The following is a 20,679-nucleotide window of genomic DNA, read 5'->3' as shown; positions in this document are numbered from 1 at the left end:
TATTTGAGGTGGCAATGTCAACGCAGTCTGGAGAATCCTACACCAGTAAAGGGAAATTGCGGCTTATGAAGTACACTCTTGCGACTTCCTGTGTTATAATATTCTCATAATATACATGACAAGTACAAGTACAGACTTTTGACTTTAACCTCAGAATTCTGAGACCATGATTACAGGGGCACTATGTAGGTTTGGAGAAGAAATTTAAACTCAGAATTGTAATATTTACAATATTAATTAAATATTACAATAATTTTAAGGTAATAATACAAACTCAGAAATGTGTATTTTTTTCCATAAATGAATAAACAAGCTGTTCTAAGAGCAAAATAAGTAATCCCAGAACACTGCTTGAAACTAGAGAGGTGGCAGGGTCCACCACATATAACCAAGTGAAACAGTATAAATTGTGTTGTCCTAGAAAGTTTGAAAAAAGGCAGTAAAGATTTTTCTCTTCTCATTAACATTTCTTCCCCAAAACTACAGACTGCTCCTTTAAGGTAGAAATTCTGAGATTAACTGAAATTTTGACTTTAAGATCAGAATTCTGAGTAATAGAGTAAGAATTCTACGGAGGCAGGCTGCTGCTCCAGTGATCAGAGGAAGAAATAAAGTCATGAAATGTATAAAAATCACAGAGGATCATTTGTTAATCATTCATAATATCCTAACATTAGCTTCTTACTGCTACACATTCAACTTACGCTTCAAACATCACATAGTGGTGTTCATCTGTGGAGGTTGTCTTGATGAACAAAATATGTAAGCATCATAAACTTGTGTTGCCACAAACACAGGAACCCAGGGCTGGAACCCTGGAACCATGGAACCCTGGAACCCTGAAACCCTGGGTTGAGGAACCTAGGGCGATGCTCACTTCTAGGTTAGCCTATAAAAAATAAGTTATTCGTATTTATCTTTATTTCATACTCAGGAACCGAATTGGAAAGGAAAATGATGAAAACCAATAGATGCCTGACAGACTTGGAAAAGTCTAAATTATGGCATGCTTTGGAAGATGTTCATTGATATATGACTTATTACACTAAAATATGCATTAATAGTGTTAAGATACTTCAACTCAATAAAAACACTCATACATATAATAAAGAGTGGGTTCACTTTAATGCCCTGCAGTTTTTTAACAATGCAAGATAAAAGTTTAAATGTGTATTCATCCTCGGCTACAATTCCTACAGTTACAACTGCACTCATTTCAGAAGATGAGCACTACAAACACAAATAATAACATATGTAAGTTTTAGAAAAGGTTTTGTGTGTCCTGCGAGCTTCTCCCACACATCAGTTAGTCACCATGGGAACTGACTTTAGGTATATTTTACAGCCTGTTGAAGCAGCTCAGGAGGGTTTCCTACTTCATGTCTGCCTCTCCTTTCACAGCTATACTCTATTGGTCTGCTAGAACAACACATATAGTGTCGGCACCGAGGCTTGCTGTAAAAGTAATTGGTTTCATTGGAAAGTGGATAAATGGCAGTGGCTGGTTGTGGGGGGCGTCCTGCCGAGTTTGACCGCTCCTGGGTTAATCACAGTCCCTCTGAGGCTGGAAGTCTTCCCAGTCAGCACTGGCCACCAGCCACTGAGAGCTCTGCCTTACAGCACAGCCGGCTGGGTCTCAGCTGCAGAGAGAGAAGAAGGAACAGTTAGACAGGGTTATTTAACATAGTGCTAATGACAAAGCGTATTATGATCTGACAGGTAAACTGTGTTAAAATGAATGCGTTACTTGACTATTTCAATGTTTTACCTCTAGAGCACCGTTATATTTCATAGAGAAATGTTCACCCAGTGTGCATTTGGCAGTCTGATATGATGTATTTATTCATGAAGTCTGGTGCTGATGTTTATCTGGATTTAATTATGCTGGCAGTGAAGGAAATATATTTAGAAATCTCACTGAAATCTACCTATTAGAAGTTTGTGTGAATTTATATTGTGTGAATTTATATTTATATTGTAGCATTGGGAAGCCTGATTCAATGTTCTCACTCTTCAACTATGGTAACACAACTCGCTCAGTGTGCACGTGAAGTTGGCTGTAAACATGGTCATGTTCTCTTTGGTATTTGTGCAGGTCGTCCTGAGGTTTGAGCCTGATTCTTCCAGTCTGCACAAATATAATTTCTAAAAGAAGAAAGTTAAAGGAAAAGCTCACACATAATGAAACATTTTGTCATGGTGATGGACAGTCGGGTGAAGTTTTGTAGTCCACAAAATGTTTCTAGAGCTACTGAAGTAGCTAAAACGTAAAGAACCAAGAGAAGAAAAATAAAAAAAACATGAAATGACTCCATACTTTTTAAAAGGAGATAATGACTGAGTTTTTTTTATTTTTGGATGAACTGTTCCTTTAAGATTTTTTTTTTTGTACTCATACTTGGCACACACGGTTTGTTCTGCTTCACTCACTATGCTGAATGTCAGCACCACATCCTTTGAATCGAATATCTTTTTAGGATCTGATCATTACTCAGTTACTGACTGCTTTGAAAGTCGTTACAAGACAAATGACACGATGTCACACTCATAGGTACTTTTATTTTCATGCTTTAAAGATGAAAAAGATCAACAATGTGAATGCAAGATATTTTTTCCTGCTTTTAGGAAATAATTTGTAAATAGCGATTTTAAATACGTTTAGACAGATTCTGGTTTAATCCTCGATACGTTTTCTTGTCTTAATATTCCTCGTGCTCTTGAAAACACATTCATACGCGAGATAAAGCCCTGCTCAGCTTCATGAAGGGAAGTGTCACTGAGGAGCTGCCACTTGTTAAGGCTGAGAAATGTTCTCCTTTATAAAAGACAGAATCTACAACATATTTTATCCATCATCTTAAACCGTCTGATCCTCAGCACCGGCCCGGTTCTATCTGCAGTGTTCCCAGTGTGACAGAAAAATCAGCCACAATTTCAGCTCCATAAAGTCAGTATGTTCTGCATGCGGGCTTTTGTTTTTGATTGATTTGACGTCTGCATAATGCTGACTTTCTCCATCCCATCGGCTGACTGAAACGGCCTTTTTGTGCCACTCGACTCACTCACACACACACAGCTGCATTTGTCTTGCAAATCCATCCCCGCTGCGCCGCGTTCAGACGAGGAAAAGAGAGCAGTCGGACATCAGTGAAGTTCAAGCCAGCGAACAAGCGGAGAGGCTGTTCCATAGCAGCCGCCTTTGTCGATATCAAAACGGAAAGCTGGTGAAAAATGATGCATGCTTTTACACCTCTGAAGCCTGGCAACTGACAGGGCAAGGGATGGGCGTGGGGGGTGGGGGTATAAAAACTAAAAACTAAACTAAAAAAAAAAAAAAAAAAAAAAGAAACTTTCCCGTCCCTGGAGGCTGAAGTCAGTGTTGGAGGGAACAAAAGAGCTGAGTGTCCTCAAGCGCACGACGGGGATCAGCAGCGCAGAATGTCGGAGATGGATGGAGACGCACACGTACAAACGGCCGTGACTGAAATTTGCATATTTGTAATTTATCACTTTTTTGTTGAGTTATTCAGGGATTTTTTTTAAAGAGTTAAAAGAGAAAATGGATCATTTGTCAAGGCGTGCAGGTTGCTCGCTGAGGTAGAGCTTTTCTCCTCAGCAGTCATGAATGGCCGCTGAGAGCCTGAGATCATTTCTGCTCCCTGGAATGTGTAAGAAGTGTTTACCCACTTATTTATTTATTACATTATTTATTACTTGTTGTCTCCTGTCCTAAAAATCCGCTCTGGTATCAGCCCCGTCTGCTTCATTTCCATATCTTTTCAAAGCGGTTTCCTCGTGAATAGACTGTAATATTTCATGATGGGGCACGCAAAAGCTGTGCACAATGCCTCTCATATCCACCCTGCTTTCAGCCGCAACAAAGATCATAGCAAGACGTCTTTATGGCTAATTCAGTCAAAGGCGCATCCCCCGTCCTCTGGCGCGGAGGTCAGCCCGCCGTGTTCCGTCCACCAGGGGGGTTTTCAGAGGCCAGAGGCGGCCAACTGGCTCCGTCACACTACACCACACACAAACACTCACACATACCCTGTTACCGGTGTGTCCATTCACTTATTTTTCTAAACAGGACGGTTTTATGCTCCGACTTTGTTCGTAGAGGGAGGTTGAAGATCTAAATTTCACTGAAGGAAAATGTTAAAAAAATATATGTTTTTCGTATTAGACCTAAGTCTACTTTAAGAATAGGTCTTTTTGGAAAATAATATAAATGGTGGGCTATTATTGAAATGTTGTTAGGCTGTGATATAAGTGTTATTTTTAAGCAGCAGGCAGCGACATTTTTGCCTTAAACAAATTGTGTTTCAATACGTCAATGTAGCAGATCGAGACCCGGTTTATTTTACTGTGCTGTTTTATGTGTCATTTCGGCACACTTGTATATTTACAGCTTCCACGCGAGGACGTTTCTATACACACCCTACTCGTTGAATTGATGGTTTAATGATGTTGGATTTATCCGTTCAACGTGTCAGTGGATGGGTGACACCGGACGGGCCATCACACCGACCATAGAATGTGTCCTATCTGTGGTGCTTTCATGGGGGAGTAAGATACAGCCAACTATCGTTGAATTATCCCCGCGCTCAGCAGACGCATCATTACGCAATAAGGCGACAGTGGAAACAGGCAGACAGCTTTTACGCATGAATGCACTGCAGCCGAAATCAGAGTTTATGCGGAGGATGTAATTTTTATAGGAGGTTCAAAGGCAAAAATGTACTAATGACACACTCTCAGTCATCCTCTCTCACGTGGATTCCCAATTAATTTGTTGCCTACAGCACCAGCGGATATTTTATCGGCAGACACGGTGTACCCTGAGGGGGGCTCCAACAGGGAATTTTATGAGTAGCTGAGTCTTTTTTTTTTATTTTCTCATTCTAAAGGAGTTCAAACTGACTCCATGTGCACTCACTCCAGCCCCGGTCGGTCTATGAGTTGCCATGGATATCCATGCGCAACAACAACAGTCCTTTGGAACAGATCCAAGCTAACGCATCTCTCTCCGTGCTCAGAAATACAAATGTCCCTAAAATGTACGACAGCGTGTGTGTGATAAAGAAATGAAACACTCCTCTAATTATTTACTCACTAACTCTTCTGTCTTAGCCACCCTGCTTCTCTCAATGGGCAAAGCTGCTCGTGCGCCCCGGAGCCACTTGTTGCCGGCGCATAAAGTTGGAGCTTTTGAGAAGTTAAATATCCCGGAAAGAACACAAGTTAGTATCTCAAGGGCTTCATGGGAACAAAAGACCAGCGCCTTAGCACCATATGCTTAATGGCTACAGCCGTCCAGCCTTTATTAAAGGCAAAAAGTGGTCCTTTAAAAGTTGGAAAGGCTCCTTTATTTGAGTTAGATGGAGCACTTGCGCACAAAACCAAAAGCGCGCATTGCCATTGACTCGCCCCCTTTCTCTTTCTTTCACGAGTCTGAAGCGGCCACCGTCATCGCCTGTTTCACTCCAACATAAGCTTTTCATCACCCGGCTTTGTTCTCGGTGAAAGTAATGCTGCGAATCAAAGAGATGACAATATTTTCCATCAGCTTGGAGACCCTGGACAAGAGCCCTCGAGCTTTTGGCAAAAATCAGGGCCGGTTATTCATCCTGTCACTCCGCACCTGTGGTCCCGCATTCAAAGTATACAAACCTGTCCCTATTAACATTAATTATTCACAAACAACACAAAGGCTGAAATAGAGCAGGTTGAAGTCTGTTTATGGCTCCTAAATGTTTTATTCCTCTGAAGATGTGCCCAAAGCTTTTTTTCTCTCCCTCGCTCGCAACGGAGTGGCCGTCTCTCTTTCAGCCTTGAGTAGCCCTACAGTTTGGATTGTACAATCGAAGCATCTGCTTAATCTTGCTGATGAAAATATGACACAAAACATAGCAAATAGAGGATTTGTTAAATCCCGGTAATGACTGATCAACACGGGAAACAATGGTGCAGGGCGGTGAGAGCCGTATGGCTCCGGGGGCACCGGGGACAGTTTGCTCTCTTGTGGAGAAAGCGCCAGGTGATGGCAAGATAAAATGGCCGTTCCGAGAAGGAGAACACACCAGATCCACCTCCTTTCTCTCCTGAAGAAAAAAAAAAACAGGAGACATAAATTTAATTGGCTTATCAAGGCGCGGCGAAAAGCCCTCGCTGTTAATTAGCTGCGGGCGCACAAAACAAACGCAGGGACATGTTCAGCCTGGCTGGCCCGCGCTGCGCTTTCAGTCTGGTGTCACATCATTGAAAATGTGTTTTATTATTGCAAAACGTCATGCTTTACAGTTGCCATATTGTGTCCTGCACAAAGGCTGATGGAACATTAAAGACGTGGAAAACGGTGCCAACCCATCTCGAAGACACTGCAAGGGCCTCTCTCTTTGCTTGCTTTTAGGCAGCTGCTGTCCAGGGACTCAGGCGCAAGGACATGAAAAGAGACAAAGTTTGAACTACCAGGTGCATCCCCGGAGAACACGGCGGAGACCGATCTGTTCCAGCGGGACAAGGAAGCGCTCATAAAGATGTAATTTAGATCGGAAGGTCACGTCTGAAAGGAAAGAGCGCACGGGAGGGGAGAGTGGTCCCGGCTACCTCCCCTCCCTGACACACACCTCCCTCTGCTTCCTCCTCCGTCAGTGAACCCAGCAGACACCTGTTGACTACCAGCGGCTCACCGAGCAACACGCATCACACTCCCTGCAAAGCGAAACTGAGCATCCGGCCGAGACCTGAGAGTCTGAGCACGTCAGCCTCACAGCTGGCACACTGTTGCCAAGTTGATCAGAAAAGAAACAGCAGTCAGAGCTATCAGAGATGAGTAAAGCGGCGAGATAATCTGCAAATCAAGCCGATTTGTGGCTGTTGTTCGGCGTCTCTCCCAGCGCGCTGACACACGAGCTTAAAGAGGATTTGAAAGCATTAGAGGCGATACACACTCTTTCTTCCCGCTGATTCTTCTATCAGCCAAAGCTGTTTATCTAAAGCTTCACACCTTCGCTGGTGCCGCTTACTCACTGCAGAAGTATTACACCAGACTGCCTCGTATCTTTGTCGGTGGTCGTACTCGTTCTTTAGCCATGTGCGCTAACTATAATACTCACACTGCCGGACCGGTGCGTAAAAGTGCAAATCACCGGCAACTTCCTGCTCAAAAGACCCTCGAGAGAATGACTGGACCGCTGCACAGCTCTGTCATTTAAAGGCACCAAGCAACACGTGTCTTTACATGAAAGATATATATATGAATATATATATATATTTCTTGGCTTTGTGCCCATTAATAACCCACATTTGATTGTGAGCTGGGGATGAAAGGTTGGTATTCGCTATTCAAAGGCAGCCTGTATATCGTATGTAGTTAGTACACGTAACACCTGCAACTTAATTTGAATTATTGATTATAAAGCTCATTAAAATTCGCTCGTAAAATTGTGTCGGGGTTAAAGCCTGGTTTGATCCTGCAGTTATATGTTGTACTACTTCATCTTAACGGTGTATTAAGTAGCCTCCGAGCTGAAGGGAACGGAGGCAAGGGTTACAACAACAGCTGCTGGGGTTTAAGATGTACGGAAGAGCATTAGGGCCACACTGAAAGCTTGATCTGAGTTAGGACTTTCTTTCTTCTTCTTCAAAATTCTGACTTTTTTTCCCCCGAGGTCTGAATTTTTCTCAGAATTCTCAGAGAGAATAAAAGCCAGAACTTAACAACAGTTTACAAAGTGGCCTTCATTCTCTTCCGTACGCCCCTAAAGTGCTTTAGGTTATGTTAACATTATTTATTATGTGACACAAAGGAGTTAAAGTACACGTCCTGTGATCATACGCTAATATGTAATATAATGTATAAAACTATAAAGTCAAGGACCCAGTTTTAAAGACTGCTGTACATGTGCACTTGTTATTATAAAGCTGTTTGGGGTTTTTAATCTCTAATAACTGATTTATAGATAATGACCGGCTGAGTAACAGCAGCCATCAGATACATGTTGAGGATATTTCTCTGTGATATCTAATAAAGTATGAAGTTAAATCGCTCTCTGTTGAGCGGAGACTGGCTGTGGTTATGCACATTCAGACACTTAAAAGTTAGTTTGACTGATCTGTAACATACATGAATGTGTCACCTCTGTGGAAGAAGCTTTAACCCTGTTTTTTTTCCTCTGTGAATTTGAATTTTCGAATTTAAATCATGCGTCTTTAAATTACCGAAGTGTACTGTCAATGTTCAGAATTCTATATATAATATAATCTGATTCCTTTTTTCAAAAATCAGAATTAGTTTTCAGAATTAATTCAGAGATTAATCTCAGCAATAATCGGCCACCAGATAAGAGTGTGTGTGTCCTCCGCGGCCCTGTCACAGCGCTGCGCTCGGTGCTCGGCTCTCTGATGTAAAGCGCTGCGTGTCTGCACGGTGAAATAGCGGCCTTTGAGTTCAGCGCCGAGTCTTTCTCCAACAAATTACAGCTTGGCGAGGCGGTCTAATGTTCAGGCCCGCCGAGAACTAAAGGAAATAAAACCTGTCACACAGTGAAATGCTCGTGTCCTTTTAAGCCTTGCCAAGCCCGTAGCCGGAGTGACAAGATAGCCGAGAGTATTTCAGGCTGTCCCTTCCGCTTGGCTGCGAGCGCACCAAAGGATGTGGAGAGGCGCTCTGCGCTCCGCTCACTAACAACCGTCACCGGCACAAAGGCGTTAAGGTGCGAGCAGCTACAATGCTACCACTGTTTTAACCCCCGCTCCTGCTGCCGCATATCAGGGCAGAACCGGCCCCTGCGCCACAGAGACGGGGCGGCCCGGCATTGACTCGCTAACATTTGACTTTCTAATGGCTGTAATGGGATTACATGCTCCTGTCGCGCTGGTAATGAGGAGCGGTTGACTCACAGGAGCCGCAGTCTGCTGAGGAGAGAGAGAAACAAACAGGATCTCCCCCAACTTGCAAATAAATGAGGTTCGAACGTATAGGGCATTCTAAGAAAAGGAAAGACCTGGAAAGACCCTTCTGCTGTAGAGAAAAAAAGTCAAAAACCCATGAGAATAATCAAATGATAATTCTGATCAGAAGAATTATGAGCAGACCCACCTGTTGTATGCTGAAGGGTTTTAAATTCCAAGCTCTCACACTGCTCGCAGCGGCCCTGCAGCAGTGCTGCGCATGTCGCCTCAGCCGTGTGTTTGCAGCCTTTGGGCCAACATGGTGGATATAAACGCGGAGTGTGGACGGTGTGGGGGCGGCCGCAGCGCAGAGGAGGCCGCGGGGGCACATGTTGGAGGGATGCCGCTACCACGGGAAAATCTGTCCCGGCAGCACCTGGCAGCACAGAGCAGCATTCAGCAGCCAGCCTCCCACCCTGCTGCACGCCCGCCTGCGCCTTAAACACCTTCAGCTGTTGTGGGTATACTGTGTCCTCTCATTAGCATCTCATTAGCATATTTATGTCACAATATTGGGCTGTAGTTTGGGTTAACTGTTAGCTTCCCCTCTAGACTTGTAGTTCAAAGTGACCTCTTTAATGGCTGACGTCTTACAGCACCACGTGAGCACGAGTCATACTGATATGATGTGACAGACCCTTCATCTCTTCCTCTGCCAGCAATTATATATGTGTGTTTAATGAACATTAATCATTTGAAGGACCAACATTTACACCGTAAAACAACGTCAGGTTTGAATCTGATCTCTTGATAATATTGGTGATTAAACAGGCTGATGACAATATACACATAGACATGCAATGTCTACAAGTTAATATCATGTTTAGCTTCAGAATAAAAAACGTTTGCTTCTGTCTCCTCGAAAAGTATTGCCAGATTTCCAGGTAACCCTGGTTTCACCAAAGGCCTGTTCTTTACAATTCGACATTACGACGTTTTTCTTATGTTTCCATTCTCCAAAAGCAGATTGCACACGTAGGCTACCAAAAGAGCAGATCCACGGAGTCCAAGTTTATCGTAAACCTTCTCAGTGAAATCATTAGTGAGCCTTGTTCTATTCATTTCTGTCAAACCTTTATTTCCAAAGTCAGAAACGAAAAACCCAATCATCAAGATAAAAGCATATTTCTGCAAAACAGATTGGTTAAAACTTTCCTGTATGTTGCAACATTTCGTTTGTTTAGGTTACATTTTTTTGTTTTTCTCTTGTCACAAAGCTGTGCTTATTGTCTGATGAGGTTTAAACACAACACTCAGTTAAGTTCTGAAAAGATCATTTTGCCCCCTGTTCGCCCTCAAGTATCCAACATGTTGAAACACAGACTCGAACTGCAGTCACTGGCTCATCAGGCTCGCACCTTCCAACATGAAAGTCAGGTAACAAACATGTGATGTCAAAGTGATGTGATGGAAATGTCAGTGTGGTATGTTACCGATGACATGTACTCATCTGAACAGCGGTTTGCAGAAATGTTAAAATGTCACATGTTGTCGGTCAGTCAGGCGGCTGGGCTGATGATAACGCTTCATGCTCAACAGTTACTGCAGACTCACGCAATGAAGGGCTGCAATCAATACAAGAACACAAATATAGCCTAAATAATAAGAATAAATACGCATGTTGTTTTAATCAATAAGTGCTTTTATTTGCCGAGTGAATATAAATATAAATCATTGTACAACAATATATTGTTTGTATCTCATTCATTACAATTAAATTAAAACATATATTATCGCCTGTGGGGGAAAAAAATAAATACATGATTGCCAGTTGCCTGAATTACAAAAATAAAATTATCAACGTGATAAAAACTATTTACAGCATTAAATACAAACTATACAGTGAGCTCACATGGTGTTCACAGTTTCACAACGCGCTTTCAAGTGCACATTAACAGACATTAACATAATCCACTGAAGTCTTCACATTTACAATGTGTGTGTCACAGGTCGAGTCGGAGGTGTCTTTGTTCAGGCCACAAGGCCGAAAGGAGGCTCGTTTTCAATGTCTGTGAGGCCCGATCTGTTGTGCAGTTTTCGGGGGTCTTCCGGCGTCCAGACCTTGGCGGTGCGGATAATGTTCTGCTCTCGGAGCTGCTTTTCATCCGACCAGGACAGAGAGTGACCGGCAAGAGGAGGCAGGCCGTAGTCCGGGTCGCTGGGAGAGGGAGACCCTGGGGAGAGAAAACAAGAGGAGACAAGGTTAATATCCGGTTCTCACCCACACAGCAGGACTGTTCAGGTGACTGTTTGTGTAAAACATGTGTATCTTTCTCATGGAGCCGCATCATCACTACCGCATCACTTGTGTATAAAACGTAAGCTTTAAATGGACCTACTTGTTCCTCTGTGGCAGATGATGACCTTCTTTGGCTGCGCGTGCGTCTCGCTGTTGGAGTTTCTGATGGGCAGATCAGACTGCACGAGCTCGGCGAGAAAGTTAATGTAGCCAATAGCGAGCCGCAGAGTGTCCACCTTCGACAGCCTCTTCTCGTAGGGCAGGGTCGGGATGTGGGAGCGGAGCCCCTCGAACGCGTCATTGATGGACTGCATCCTCCGCCGCTCCCGGACGTTGGCCGCCTGCCTCAGCTGCTGCATCTCCATCTCAGACCTCATCCGCCTCCTCCGCTTCAGTAGCGGCCCGCCATGGTGGCCCATTGGAGGAGACATGTCCGCGGTGCTGTCGGCGCAGCCGTAGGAGAAGGTGGAGGACGAGGAGGAGAAGGACAGGTTGCCGATGTCGTAGTCTCCATCGTGAGGCGCTGCTCTGCCGCCGCAGTCTTTGCCGTAATAGTCTTGGAAATGACTGGTGAGGAAGTCCACGTCGTCATCCAGAAAGTCATCAGTGTCCAAGTGTCCGTCTCTGGAGGAGTTGTCGGTGAAAAACTCATCATCGTCGAAATAAGGAGGGGAAGAGAAAGAGTCGAGTCCGGAGAAAGGGTCCAGCACGGTGTCCATCTTTGTGTCCTGCTGTTGCGGAGACAATGACACTTTTTTTCTTTCTTCCTTTATCAACTCGTTGCTCTGTGCTCGCGGCTCGCGGTCAACACAGTTAGTTTTAGTTGAAGAACCGGCACGCGAGACCTCTTTATAGCGACATCCATAGTCGCGTGCCGTTTGCCAGGAGCGCCAACCAATCACAGCTCGGTCCGCGAGGCGCACCTCGAGATAATCCCCAGAACGCCACGCCTCCTGTCCTACAGTGTCCGGGTTTAATTTACATCTCAACTCCGCACTGACACCGGCTGCTCTCTGCACCAGACCCCGCTCACAAATCTGTCAAATAAGATTTCTTTGTTGAGCAGGAACCGAAAAGTCTCTGAAGGGATGACTCACTCCATGTGTGAAGATGAGGGGGAGATACGGAGCAGACTCTGTCCGTCAGATCGCCCTGACTCCGGCTCCTTTTCACTGTAGTCTCACACACACACACACACACACACACACACACACACACACACACACACACACACGCACACAAAACTTGAACCACATTGAATCCGCAGTTGTATGCGGTGGACACTCTGCAAAACTTGAACCACATTGAATCCGCAGTTGTATGCGTATTACAGGTTTTTTCTGCAGTTCAAACCTGAAGGCTGCACAGTTTCTAGGTAGGATAAAACGTTGCAGGGCCTGTTTAATTAAATGCTCACGGCGTTTAGTAGCAACAAATCGAATGAGTGTTTCCCTGGTTATTTGAATGTAGTCTCAGACTTATTCATCAGAGATACTATATCTTAATCAAGAATAATAACCCAGGATATTTTGATATTACCCTGCGGCCCTGAGGTCAAGCAAACACACACACACACACACACACACACACACACACACACAAACACAAACACACACACTTTCATGTGTAAATATTAACATCGAGGACGAGGTGGTTAAAACCCTTTTGATCATTATTATCATTAGTATAAGTAGTAGTAGTAGTATTAATAATAATCATAATAATAATAGCAATTATTATTATCATTATAATAATACTACTAATAATGATAATCGTGTTATTATTTTTCATTATTATCATTTCCATTCTTCTTCTTCTTCTCTTTCTTCTTCTTATTTTTATTATTGTCGTTAATATTATTATTGTTATTATTATTGTCATTATTATTATTATTATTATTATTATTATTATTATTATGATTATAAACAATAAACCATATCTATTTATAAATAAATAGATATTGTTACCTATTTATTTTTAATTGTCAAGTCGAATCAACCGTTCCAGAAATCTATCGAACGGACAGGAAAAGTCATGAGTGAAAATATTTTGAAATGAGGAGCTGTTGACAGAGCAGCTGTGGTCCTCAGCTGTCCATCAGATAAAGAGTGAACAGAGACGTAAAGGAAAAGACAGGTTGTATTGTAATAGAGTTTTCTTAAATGTCATCAGACGGCAGTGCAGAGTGTAGAGAGGGCAGTCAGCGTGTTGCTGTGAGTGCTCTCCTCTCCACCCTGAAGGACATATAGAACAGTCCGCCTGCTGCTCGCAGCTCCCTCATTTATTAAGCAGTAAGTGGGCAGCGCTGCTGCCATAAATACATGCACCAGTAGAGCGGTCGATGCGCCACTTGTGCCAGCCTGAGAGGTTTTGATTGGGAGAACTGGTCGACAAATAAAAGCACAGTGGTGGGCCCTGGAGCGCGCGCCTCTTTGACACCTCACGCGGCATATTAACACTCCTCGGTATACCGAAAAGAGACTGCCCACCGGTCTGAGGTCTGTAAGTACGCATCTATTAAATCACTTCATTGAAAGGGCTCACTTTGTTCTGCACACAACGGACCTTTCGCAGGGGCAGGCTGGATGCGCGCGCAAGTGTGTGTGCGTGTGTGTGTGTATGTGTGTGTGTGTGTGTGGATATTGGTGGTGCACCAGAAAGCTGCAACACGGGCCGCGGCCGTGGGAAGAAGGCCATTTGCGTCCCTATAGCCAGTCAATGCAACATGTCGTGTAATAAATGAGGCTTGTGTAACTGTCCACATAATGAAGCTGTAGCTGGAAGCCCGCATGTCTCAAACAACACACACAATACACGCACGTCCCCGCACCAACCAGGTGCTGAACACAACACCAAACACTGACAGGACCGACAGAACCGCACTTTAAAGGAGCACTCTGTAGTTTCGGGGCAGATATGTTAATGAGAAGAGAAAGATGTACGCCACAATTTATATTGTTTTACTTTGCTTATGTGGCGGACCCTGCCACCTTTCTGGTTTCAGTGTTCCGGGAACCTTAGTTTCCTCGTGTTTATTCACTTATGGAACAAATTAATATTGCTGAATTAATGTAACTATAAATATTGTAAATACTGAAGATCTGACTTTCTTCTCCAAAAACTACGTAGTGCCCCTTTAAACATGCATCTTCCATAAGCATTCTATCCCCATCAGCTTCCTGGATATGCTTTTTCCTTTGTGTTTACATCCACCTGTGACAGTAGCTGTAAATCCTGATGAGTGACAGGCGGAGCTGCTCCACATACACTGCAGCGTTTTTAGTGTGGCACCAATGGCGGAGACTGTGGAAAATTATTCAGCCATTTGGCACAGGCTATACAAATAATTGCTGTTTGTTTTGATCATTTGTGTTCATTTTGTAACCGTTTTCCCACTGAGATGTAAGGAGCTGGCCTTAAGTCGACCTGCCATGCTGGTAGGTGGCATATATTGTATTATTTGGTATTTTTCTCTCAGAACATGTCTTCCCCATGAGTATTGTACACCGCTGTAGATTTCCATCGTGTCCATTTAAACACATCATAATGTTCATTTCCACAGCCTTCAGAGGAGCGCAGTCTTCAGGGTTTCAGACTGCACGGACGCGAACGACGCGCATCAACATCAATTCTCCACATTCAAAACAGCTCCGGATCTGGACCAAACATGGTCCACCGTCTCTGTTGTGTCGTTATGGAAGCTTCGTATTAAGTAGGATAGGCTACATTAAAAATTGCCGTCCAAGTATAAGTAGGTCCAAAGACCGTGACTATGAGTCTGTGCTTGTGTGCGTGCGTGTGTGTGTGTGTGTGTGTGTGTGTGTGTTGACATGTTAGAAACGTGTGTGTGTCCCACCCCTCCCTTTCGCTGAAACCAGATGATAATTCGAACCGTGCAGGTTTTTAACGCGCCGTGACCGCGCGCTCCACGCCACCTCATTGATGAACGTGCTGTCTTTCTGAACGGGCCGACCTGCGCGAGCGGAGCAAGTGTTTCGGTTCCCATGCCGTCCCTCGGTCTGCAGCATGCAGCAGGCTGGACGCTGCATTAAACCAGCCGCACCGGTCACGGTGCACGCAAGGGGTGGTGGTGGTGGCGGGTGTGTAGACGGAATACAGAGTTAATTAAGCTTGAGTTCATAATTATTTGACTGTAAACAAACGATGAAATGCTTTACAAAGCATCAGTGAAGCAACTGTTTATTGTAAAGTTGCGACTGATGTTTGTTTATGAATCTTTAGAACCGCTTCATAAATGGTTTATGAAGCATTTCATTGTTTGTTAACAGCCAAATAACTATTAACTACAGTTTGATAAACTATAGATGTATCAATTATTAATGGATATGATAACATTCTACTAATAAATACAATGAAAGAAATTATTTGCAAATAGTAGTAGCCTACATTTCCCCTATAATACCACTGGTTGAAACTGATCTTGAAGGCCTCATTAAGACACGGCTAATTAGAGTAAAATAATTACTAACCATGAGATTGTAATATCAAGGAGATATGTTGGCGCACAGGAATCATTCTGACCATCTGTACTGTGAAGTCCTCATCAGCACACCTAACCTCATCTTCTGCTGCCTTTAAGACAACCTACATTCAGACAAAGACAAATAAAAAGTACTTTTCTTGCTAACACTATTTTCAACATAAATAAATGAACAAATAGGCAACGCTTCAAATACTATACAAAATGGAAAAAGGTCTTCATAATGAACCATTATTAATTAGTGATAAATATAAAGTCAATTAAACTGTAAGTAAACAATACATATTTTATAAAGCATTAATGAAGCAATTCTAAAGGTTTACAAACATCACTTGTAATTTATAATGGCTATCAAATTAATAGTCATAGATGAAGTACTCAGTATACATGGACATTTACAGCATTCTAAACATCGGTTGAAACTTAACATAAACGATTGCTCGATAAATGGTTTATAAAGCATTTCATTGTTTGTTTACAGTCAAATAACTATTCACTAAAGCTTAATTAACGATGATTATGATTATTATTATTAATTATGGTTTCTAAGTGTGTATCATTCATGACTTTCCTTTTCTCTATGCTATTGTATGCTATGTGTTGTTGTAAGTCTTTAATTTCCAAATCATTTTCTAGTAATTCATTTTTACTTTCAATGAAGGAGGCATTTCATTTGGTAGTAAGTATGGTAAAAAGTAATATCCTTGAAATAAGGCTTAATTTAAATATCCAATAATTATTCACATATCATTTCAAACTTAAGCTTGACTTCTTACATTACATACAGTATTTGTTGCTTTATTTGTCAACACAGAAATGTAATCTGGTAGTGCAGAAATAATTTATTTGACCACTATTTTCTGTATGAGAATCACATTTTAATTTCAGACAGGCAGTGACACTATGGCCTCTAAAAATGAGGCATTTCTGTTCCCAGGGCACAGCACCATGAGGAGGTCTTTGTCCCAGTTAGTCAAGTAGCCGTGAATTTTAGAAGAAGTAATATTGTAATAAATTCTCCCTTCTGTAGTATGGGTTTGTAATTTCTCCTTATAGCGCTTCTGCAGTGCCTATGGGCAACCTTTCTGGCATGAACTAGACAAGGAAATCCAGAAAGTGAACTACATGAGACAAATGTGTGGAATTAGAGCTGGAGCTAATCCTCCCACACCGATTCAATGGTAATCCCTAATCTCTGGCTACAGGGGATTATCCATCTGGATGACTAAAACAAATTAAAGGGATTTAATGAGCAGTAATTTAACAACTTGACTGATGCATCTTCGATCCTCTCCGTAACCTTTGATTGCTGGCCACTTGAAGGGAGCTAATTCGTGGATGAAATGCTTTAGAAGAGGTCATTTGTAGCAAATGAATCAACAAGCTTTTTAAGATTGTATTCTACCCTTTTGTGCAAATACATCACATGTAGTATTCTGATACTTCACACTTTTTAGAAATGTAAGCAGGGCCGTAGGCTTTTTTTTTGTAGGGATTTTTTTTTTTATGTTTTAAAACAAGTCTGCAGCTTCTTCAGATGTTTAAAAGAATGCTGCAACACTGTTTAACTGTGAAGCTCCAGAAATGTTTTGTGGACCATCAAACTTCACTCCACTTTCCATCAGCATGCAGGAGTAGATAATGACTGGGTTTTATTTTTCTTTATTCATTTTTGGTTGAACTGTTCCTTTAAGCATGTTGTGTTTAGCTGTCCTCATGTTTGGGGTCCTGTTAGGTGGCCAGTTCAGTATCCCCAGGAATTAATTTCATATTGGACAAATCTGAATTTCCCCATTAACATGTAGATGTACTGCATCAGTAAAGGAAGTACTGATCAAGAGTGCAGTGATAGTAACTTTAGAAAGAAAAAAAAAATTAAAAACCCTGATAATTTTAACCTCCAACCTAACCATAGTTGTTATGAGCAGATACTGTAAAGACAGAAGTGACTTTAAAGTCATTGTCATTAAAAACAACCTGGGGTCTTGAGAATGTCCTATCTGGTGATAGCTTTATTAGCTTAGGTTTGCCATGATTTAAACTTTAGATGTGGAAGAAGGAGCTCCATTTTCTTGTTTCAAAAGTCATTTTTATCTATGAATTCATCATTTATTCTTAAATTTATCATGATTATATGTTTTTTGCCTCACCTTGGAAATCTTGAAAATGAGTAATTTACTGGTAAAATAAGCTACATTAGATAGAGTGAAGCCACATATCGTCCTCTTTCACAACCATGTTTCAAGTACTAGTATACTTTAAATGTTCCTGTCCTTTGGCCTTTGCCTTTCTTAAGCAAAACAGAAACCGTGGTTGCTTATACTCAGTGCCTAGATGTCAAAGAAATATGAACAAAACAACTTTGTGACTGTTTCAAATCTTTGATCAGAGCCTACTCAACTGTAGACTGAAGCAACTTATTTGGAGATTTCTTGCCAAGTGAAATTATCTTGCTACGTGAATGGATAATGTTTCTAACATTTAAGTCTAATTGCTTTTTTAATAGGTATGACGTATTTAACAAGAAGAGCAGTGTTTAATGCTGACAGCAGACTGGACAACTGTCTCTTCCCCCAGTCTCTATTGCAGCTGACAACCATTTCACTTTTTCTCAGCATTCTAACCTTTTTCTTAGTTTAAAGTCAGATTACTGAAAAAAAGAGTCACAACCAAAATACGTTTTTTGGTTTTTTTTGGTTTTTTTTTATGTTTTCCTTTTTCCATTCATTGTTTTTTTGGTTGCTTTAACCTACTAAGAACTAGTCTCTATTTTGTGTCTCTGCCCGATAATCAACAGAGTGTATCTCCGCAACTATTAAGTCTATTTGAAATATCAAGGCATCATATTTGGTCATATGTGTAAGTATAAGTATAAATGTCACTGGGTCCAAGTAAATTAAGTTGGCGCACAGCATAAATGAAATATTTTGATAAAATATTACAGTCTTAGAATGAATATTTCTGAGGAATGATGCAGCTGCATCTCCAAATCGCTAGCGAACCATAGCACAGCATGTGAACATTACCTCTGCCTACCTTCATGCTAATAAAGGAGATCAGAGCAAAATTAGAGAGGTGTTGGTACGGAGCACTCCGGCAGAATTTCAGAAAAAGTTTTGCACATTTTGGCACCTGTGCCATTTCAAATTTCTCAAGTACCAAACTATATATTTCACTAATATGTTACCACAGGTGCTCAAAAAGTAGCCCAATCAGGCTCTGCTCAGGCTCAACAGGTTAATGTGTTTGACCAAATGACTGTCATTGTTCCAAAGAGGACAGGCTCCTGTGAGCTGCTGTGAAGCCTAATGACAGAGATAAAGGGGGGCTGCCTTCAGTCTTGAATTGATAGCTGTTGGACTTTGACAAGAAAAGCAAACTGCACTCAACCACAAACACTGTCCCACACAGCCACCATCATCATCATTCTTACACCTGTTAACTGAACACTGGTGCACTGGCATTAAGCTCCACTCTCTCTGTGTTTCTGTCCTACACTCAAACATACAAATCCAAACACTGCTGAAAGCAGGTCACAGGGTGTCAGCATGCAAGCTGCCATGTTAGCACTGGAGAGGCCTGGGAATCTTACCACATGCAGGCTGGACGCGGACAGCGCATGGACAGACGTCAGGTGGGCTGCCACTCTGCAGACTGACAGACAAATTAAAGAGCTTTCTGTGGAGAATAACGACTGTGCACTGTTGGTTCACGTTGAGGACTTGATATCAGTGCTGCTGGTCAACTTGACTAAAGACATCAGGCCAGTGAGGTAGACTTCTATAGCACACATCATGATGTATGCACATACTGACACTTATGTACAGAGCATACCATAATAGTAGACTCAAGTAAAGTTTATTTTTAACGCAAAATCCTTAATCAAAAACATTGTAACCAAGAATAATATATATGGTGTACAACCCACAAAACTTAGTAACACTATATTATCAGTCATTATTAATAAAGAGTAAGTTTATAGTTCATTAAATGTAAGTTAATAGTGATCTGACTGTTAACTATGATATTCTTTATAAACCATTTATTACGCATTTGTTCACTGTAAATGTAAAGCTGATGTTTATAACACTTTGTATATGGTTAATAAAAACTGTGTATTTCATCTATAAACATTATTATGTGTTTGATGTTTATGAATCTTTACAGCAGCTTAAATGTCTATAATGTATAGTTTGTTAATAGTTAAATGACTATTAACTAAAGTTGAATTTAGTATAAATGTACCATTTCTTAATGATGGCTGTTATAAGGTGTTAAAAACTGAGACAAGTCAGTTAAATGAATAAATATCCGAAGAACACTTTATCAAGGGATACAAGTTGTCATATCCCAGGAACAGCAACAAAGGAACACATGTAAGTAAAAAGAAGCAGTAAACATGACACAAATCGCACACACAGACACATTGATAATGACAGTTCCATCACTTTATTGTCAGTGTCCTTTTTTAATATATGTAGTTTAAACTAATACAGTCTGCAATTATGCAATTAATCCTCCTCTCTTGAAGGTTCTTAATGTGCTGTTTTTCAATTTTTTTTGTTTGTTCATTCAAACACTTTGAGTGTTGTGGATTCGCCTTTACTGATTTGTAAACCAGTTAAGAGGGAGCTGTCAACACAGTGAATGTCCTCAGGAATTCCATTTTATTGTATAAAAGGCCTTCTCATTTACAATTCAGTGGCTCAACTAAATCAATTAATAAATTATTATCATTAATGGTCATTGTCATTGTCGTAGTAGTAGCAGTAGCAGTATAGCACTAGCAGGATCGTTATATACTCAACTTTTAAGGTCTCACAGATAATTATTTTTCATTGCATCCGAAGAAGTCAATACAATGTGTAGGCTGAACTTAAAGATTTCCTTACATCCTTACATTTCGACATTAAAGGGACAGTTCACCCAAAAAATGAAAAGTTACTCACCCCCTGATGAAAGTCAGTCGAAGTTTTATAGTCCACAA

At 41.6% G+C, this 20,679-nt stretch overlaps 1 protein-coding gene and 1 long non-coding RNA gene across 2 annotated transcripts; both read right to left on the bottom strand.

Moving 5' to 3' along the window:
• Window positions 1-1,101: 1,101 nt before the first annotated feature.
• Window positions 1,102-9,417, bottom strand: LOC115572100 (uncharacterized). Its single transcript, XR_003982021.1, has 2 exons — window positions 9,101-9,417; window positions 1,102-1,640 (listed from the first exon to the last, which is right to left on the bottom strand). It is a non-coding gene; the product is annotated as an uncharacterized LOC115572100 (long non-coding RNA).
• Window positions 9,418-10,582: 1,165 nt separating this feature from the next.
• On the bottom strand, window positions 10,583-12,023 carry ptf1a (pancreas associated transcription factor 1a). The gene is made up of 2 exons (XM_030402058.1): window positions 11,292-12,023; window positions 10,583-11,126 (listed from the first exon to the last, which is right to left on the bottom strand). Exons 1-2 carry the CDS (start codon window positions 11,908-11,910, stop codon window positions 10,924-10,926), a joined length of 822 nt encoding a protein of 273 aa, XP_030257918.1. The 5' UTR covers window positions 11,911-12,023; the 3' UTR covers window positions 10,583-10,923.
• Window positions 12,024-20,679: the final 8,656 nt, after the last annotated feature.

The sequence above is a fragment of the Sparus aurata genome, chromosome 21 (assembly GCF_900880675.1).
Source record: "Sparus aurata chromosome 21, fSpaAur1.1, whole genome shotgun sequence".
Taxonomy (NCBI): Eukaryota; Metazoa; Chordata; class Actinopteri; order Spariformes; family Sparidae; genus Sparus; species Sparus aurata.
The sequence above is the reverse complement of the archived record's forward strand: the minus strand, read 5'-3'. Positions and strand labels throughout refer to the sequence as shown.